The sequence below is a fragment of the Neoarius graeffei genome, chromosome 28 (assembly GCF_027579695.1).
Source record: "Neoarius graeffei isolate fNeoGra1 chromosome 28, fNeoGra1.pri, whole genome shotgun sequence".
NCBI classification, from domain to species: Eukaryota; Metazoa; Chordata; class Actinopteri; order Siluriformes; family Ariidae; genus Neoarius; species Neoarius graeffei.
In genome coordinates, this window is record NC_083596.1 from 11,340,298 (window position 1) to 11,346,297 (window position 6,000).

The following is a 6,000-nucleotide window of genomic DNA, read 5'->3' on the forward strand; positions in this document are numbered from 1 at the left end:
CTCCGGTTACTTATAATGACTAGAACTGGAGTCGTATAGATGTACGTACTTCCTCGATCAACCGCTCTTTGTGCTGCTCCATCTTCGCTCGTGTTTTTAAAAATGGCGGTAGTGAAAACAAACCAAACCGGGAAAGTAGGGAAGTGGAAGTGCGTGTACAGCGGATGTAGAGTGGACCAATCAGAGCCCTCTTGTCTGCGATGCTGTCTGTGAGGCTTCTGCGGTGGTCACAATTTTTGGGAGGTGCGCGCAGAGCGTCTGCGAAGGGGGGGGGGGCTACGCAGACGTCATCTGCGACACCATCTGCGAGGACTGCGTTGTCAGCATAAATTGGCCTTAACACTTGCCCAAGGTGTACACTCAGGCTAGTAGAGGCAAGGAGGCACCATACTTCTCCATTCTAGACCAGCAGAGCAAAGTCTAGCCACAGCCCACAGGCGGAGACAGTGTTGGATGATAAAATTGGATTTTGCCATGCAAATTTTATTCACATTCCTACTTAACACGGCCCAAAAGAAAGCAGGCTAAATGTTGCCACTGAACTCAAACACATTTATTACAGTTCATATTTTAGAGACTTGGACCAATAAGTTCATTAGAAATTTTTCCAAAAACAGTTGTTTTAAAAAAAAAAAAACCCTGCAGGAGCAGGTCTATGACTCTCTAATTCATTCTCAGACATCATGTGGTCATTTGACTTGGACAACCCCAGGCATTTTGAAAGAGAAAGCGCCGTGTGGGGAATGGCCTGGAATTTACCCAACGGTGAAAACAAAACTAAAAGTAACAGTTCAAATTAAACATCATAAAAGATGTGAAAGGCAATGAATCAAGTGGAAAATGAATAGCAAAACTGTAGTCATTTCAGTTTTACGAGTGGTTAATTCAATAAATGACGCATGCATGTACCTGGTGAAAACATGGCGGGGGCGCGACCAGCCAGCGCGTCTTGCCTGCGGCGCGAGAAATCAGAAATTTTCCAAATGAACACTCCGTCGTATGTGCAAAACTGCAGCTCTCGTAAATTCTGCTCAGATTCGTTCAGTTGCAGATCTCGCATGTTTAACGTCCGTTCCAACTGACGCACCTGCACACACACGCGCACACACACACACACACACACACACACACACACACACGTCAGACTGAAATTCTGACTAGAATACATACATTCTTAGAAAAAAGGTTTCCCTTAAGGGTTCTTGGCTTCCTAAGAGGAGGAGGAGTTCTACTTAGAATCCTGCCTAAAAAGAAGGAAAAAAACAAAAACAAAAAAAAAAACCCACTTTAGGCTGCTTGATGAAACCCTTTTTCTAAGAGTATAGCTGTCCATAATTTTACATTATTCTTTATAAAACAACTTATCTCTAAAAATTAATGTAAATATGTATGGATTTACAGACTGTTCTGTAGAACATACACTACCGTTCAAAAGTTTGGGGTCACACAGACAATTTTGTGTTTTCCATGAAAAGTCACACTTTTATTTACCACCATAAGATGTAAAACGAATAGAAAATATAGTCGAGACATTTTTCTGGCCATTTTGAGCATTTAATCGACCCCACAAATGTGATGCTCCAGAAACTCAATCTGCTCAAAGGAAGGTCAGTTTTATAGCTTCTCTAAAGAGCTCAACTGTTTTCAGCTGTGCTAACATGATTGTACAAGGGTTTTCTAATCATCCATTAGCCTTCTGAGGCAATGAGCAAACACACTGTACCATTAGAACACTGGAGTGAGAGTTGCTGGAAATGGGCCTCTATACACCTATGGAGATATTGCACCAAAAACCAGACATTTACCACATTAGCAATGTATAGAGTGGATTTCTGATTAGTTTAAAGTGATCTTCATTGAAAAGAACAGTGCTTTTCTTTCAAAAATAAGGACATTTCAAAGTGACCCCGAACTTTTGAACGGTAGTGTATTACCCACTTTAAGTCCAAATCTTTCTGAACCAAGGTTAAAACTTCACATAGTTTTTTATATCCTGGTATTTAGTAACCATTTAGAACAGTGTAGCTAATATTCCTTTGCAGAGAACACGCAATACAGCAACAACAAAAAAAAATGGAAACACCTGTTAAAAGATGAAGGTGATGGGTGATGAAACATCTGGCAGAGACAGCGCTGGCTCTTCTGCCAATCATGAAAGCGCCTTGTATCAACATGCTGGATTTCTAAGAATGGTCACGAATGTCGGAAACTACGTAAGCTCCAACCGAAAAGAAGCTGCACGTATCTGCACCGAAAGCCAACCACTAGGATCTGTTGATGGCGCTGAAAAGGGCCTGCTGGTGTTTCGATTTTTTTTTTTAAAAAACATACCTGCCCATTGTTACTATTTAAAAATAAAGTGCTCAGCGTAAATGAGTGCACCCCCTTTGAAAAGTAACATTTTAAACATCTCAATGAACACAAACAATTTCCAAAATGTTGACAAGTTTAACATAACATCTGTTTAACTTATAATATGAAAGTAAGGTTAATAATATAACTTGGATTACACATTTTTTCAGTTTTACTCAAATTAGGGTGGTGCAAAAATGAGTACACCCCACAACAAAAACTACTACATCTAGTACTTTGTATGGCCTCCATGATTTTTAATGACAGCACCAAGTCTTCTAGGCATGGAATGAACAAGTTGGCGACATTTTGCAACATCAATCTTTTTCCATTCTTCCAACAATGACCTCTTTTAGTGACTGGATGCTGGATGGAGAGTGATGCTCAACTTGTCTCTTCAGAATTCCCCATAGGTGTTCGATTGGGTTCAGATCAGGAGACATACTTGGCCACTGAATCACTTTCACCCTGTTCTTCTTCAGAAATCCAACAGTGGCCTTAGATGTGTTTTTAGGATCATTGTCATGTTGGGAAAGTGCACGACGACCAAGGGCACGGAGTGATTGTAGCATCTTCTCTTTCAGTATAGAGCAATACGTCTGTGAATTCATGATGCCATCAATGAAATGCAGCTCCCCGACACCAGCAGCACTCATGCAGCCCCACATAAGGACACTGCCACCACCATGTTTCACTGTAGGCACCATGCATTTTTCTTTGTATTCCTCACCTTTGCAATGCCATACATACAGTTTTGAAGCCATCAGTTCCAAAAACATTTATCTTGGTCTCATCACGCCAGAGTATAGAGTCCCAGTAGTCTTCATCTTTGTCAGCATGGGCACTGGCAAACTCTAGGTGGGCTTTTTTGTGCCTGGGCTTTAGGAGAGGCTTCTTTCGTGGACGGCATCCATGCCATTCCTCTGCAGTGTACGCCGTATTGTGTCACGGGAAATAGGCACCCCAGTTTGGCTTTCTACTTCTTTAGATAACTGCAGTGAACTTGCATGCCGATTTTCTTCAACCCTTCTCATCAGAAGACGCTCCTGTCCAGGTGTTAACTTCCGTGGACGACCTGGACGTCTCTGTGAGATGGTTGCAGTTCCACCTTTCTTAAATTTTTGTACCACTTTTGCTACAGTATTCTGACTGATCAGTAAAGCTTTGCTGATCTTCTTGTAGCCTTCACCTTTGTAGTGTAAAGAAATTATTTTCTTTGGGGAATTCTGAAGAGACAAGTTGAGCATCACTCTCCATCCAGCATCCAGTCACTGAAAGAGGTCATTGTTGAAGAATGGAAAAAGATTGATGTTGCAAAATGTCGATAACTTGTTCATTCCATGCCTAGAAGACTTGGTGCTGTCGTTAAAAATCACGAAGGCCATACAAAGTACTAGATGTAGTCGTTTTTGTTGTGGGGTGTACTCATTTTTGTACCACCCTAATTTGAGTAAAACTGAAAAAACGTGTAATCCAAGTTTATATTATTAACCTTACTTTCACGTTATAAGTTAAACAGATGTTATATTAAACTTGTCAACATTTTGGAAATTGTTTGTGTTCATTGAGAGATTGTTTAAAATGTTACTTTTCAAAGGGGGTGCACTCATTTACGCTGAGCACTGTAGACTGAAGCACTTACAACGATCAAACCCACGGACAGGTGAAACGAATAACATTATCTCATTACAATTGCACCTGTGAAGGGGTGGGCTATATTAGGCAGGAAGAGGACAGTTAGTTCTTGAAGGGTGAGGTGTTGAAAGCAGGAAAAAATGGGCGAGTGTAAGGATCTGAGTGACTTTGACAAAATTGTGATGGGTAGATGACTGGGTCCGAGCGTCAACAAAATGGTACATTTTGTAGGGTGTTCCCAGTATGCAGGTGGTTAGTACCTACCAAAAGTTGTCCAAGGATCCAAAGGACAACCAGTGAACGGGTCATAAGCGTCGAAGGCTCACTGAGTCACAAAGGCTAGCCCATACGGTCCAATCCCACATCAGAGCTACTGCAGCACAAACTACTGAAAAAAAGCTAATGCTGGCTAAAACAAAAAGGTGTCAGCATTCACTTTCTCAGCAGTTTGTTCTACAGTAGCTTTTCTTCCCATGTGAAATCAACAAATGAGCCTTCGACACCCATAACCCGGTCACTGGTTGTCCTTCAGATCCTTGGACCACTTTTGGTAGGTACTAACTAGGGCTGTAACGATACACCCAACTCACGATTCGATTCGTATCACGATTTTTGACCCACGATTCGATACGCCCACGTTTTTTTAAAAATATGTTTTTTTAAAGTAGTAAATTTGACTTATTAACATTTACTTACTTACATTAACTATTTAATAACAAATAATTCAGACCACTGCAGAGAATGAGTAATATGTATGCAAAAATGAACAAATGTATATCCAAAGATTATTTTATTTCTCAAAATAATACTGTTGAGCCGGAAGTTCTGTTTTTTTCGGTTCTGAAAAAGTCATTTTTCCAAATCGTGTAAATCCGTTAAGATTTTTTTTTGGGGGGGTGGCTCTCTCACTGTCTCACTCTCATAGGGCCAATGATTTTCTGTGATCGCGGAAAACAGATGGAAATTACGGAATTTTTATAGTGAAACGTTGCTCGCGTGTCAAAATGTAACTGCCGCAGAAGGCTTCCGCCCAAGCAGACATGCCTTCAGTGTTGCCAGATATTGCTAACGTTTTCCACCCCAAAATATGTTCAAAACCAGCCAAAAAGCACTTAAACCTGCCCAATCTGGCAACACTGCATGCCTTTCCGGTCAAGTGATTGTGATTGGCTTGTGGCACACCTAGCCAGCCAATGAGCTGCTTGTTTACAGATTCGCTCCCCGCGTCGCAACCAGAATGGCGACCGCTTAAAAGGAACGAATGCTCTGCCAGTGGTGAGTGTGGACGTTGTGTGACTCGCAGAAGATTGTCGCAGGTCGGCGAAAAAACGACTTACTAATAGATATTAAAAAAAAAAGTAATTTAAGTAAGTTTAAAATGTAATTTAAATAAAAAGTAAAGTATTCATAAATTGAAGTTTGGAAGCGCCTCTGTTTTTGGGCTGAGGAGAAGTTTGAAAGGGTGTACCGCGATTCTGCCTTCTTGTATCGCGATACGGATCATGGCTCTGCGTATCGCGATTTCGATATGCATATCGTTACAGCCCTAGTACTAACCACTCCGCACCAGGAACACCCCACAAGGTGTACCATTTTGTTGATGCTCAGACCCACTCATCTACCATCACAATTTGGCCCTTGTCAAAGTCGCACACTTACACTTTCCCATTCTTCCTGTTTCCAACACATCAACTTCGGAAACTGACTGTTCTCTTGCTGCCCAATACAGTCTATCCAACCCCTTTAACAGGTGCCATTGTAATTAAATAAACAATCAATGCTATTCACTTCACCAGTCAGTGGTCATGATGTAAATAAAAACCGGTTTACACCGATCAGTCATAGCATTAAGTGTCGTTTCGAGTTGTTACCTAGAGAAAGACTCGTCAGGAGCGGCCAAACGACACGAGGAACACAAGGGAAAAATCATCTCCACTGCACGAAAAGAAAAATCAAACTTAACGAGCCGGCTTAGCAAAGCTGTCTTAGATTTGTCCGATGTGCACGACCCGT

The 6,000-nt window shown here is 41.4% G+C and overlaps 1 protein-coding gene across 4 annotated transcripts in view; it reads right to left on the reverse strand.

The window, feature by feature from the left end:
* The window catches only part of traf2b (Tnf receptor-associated factor 2b), an 85,960-nt gene that overhangs the window by 10,314 nt on the left and 69,646 nt on the right, over positions 1 to 6,000 (reverse strand). For all 4 annotated transcript variants that reach the window (XM_060912832.1, XM_060912835.1, XM_060912834.1 and 1 more), the window contains one exon: positions 910 to 1,087. In XM_060912832.1, coding sequence (XP_060768815.1) covers positions 910 to 1,087 — 178 coding nt within the window. The remainder of the gene's footprint in view (positions 1 to 909; positions 1,088 to 6,000) is intronic.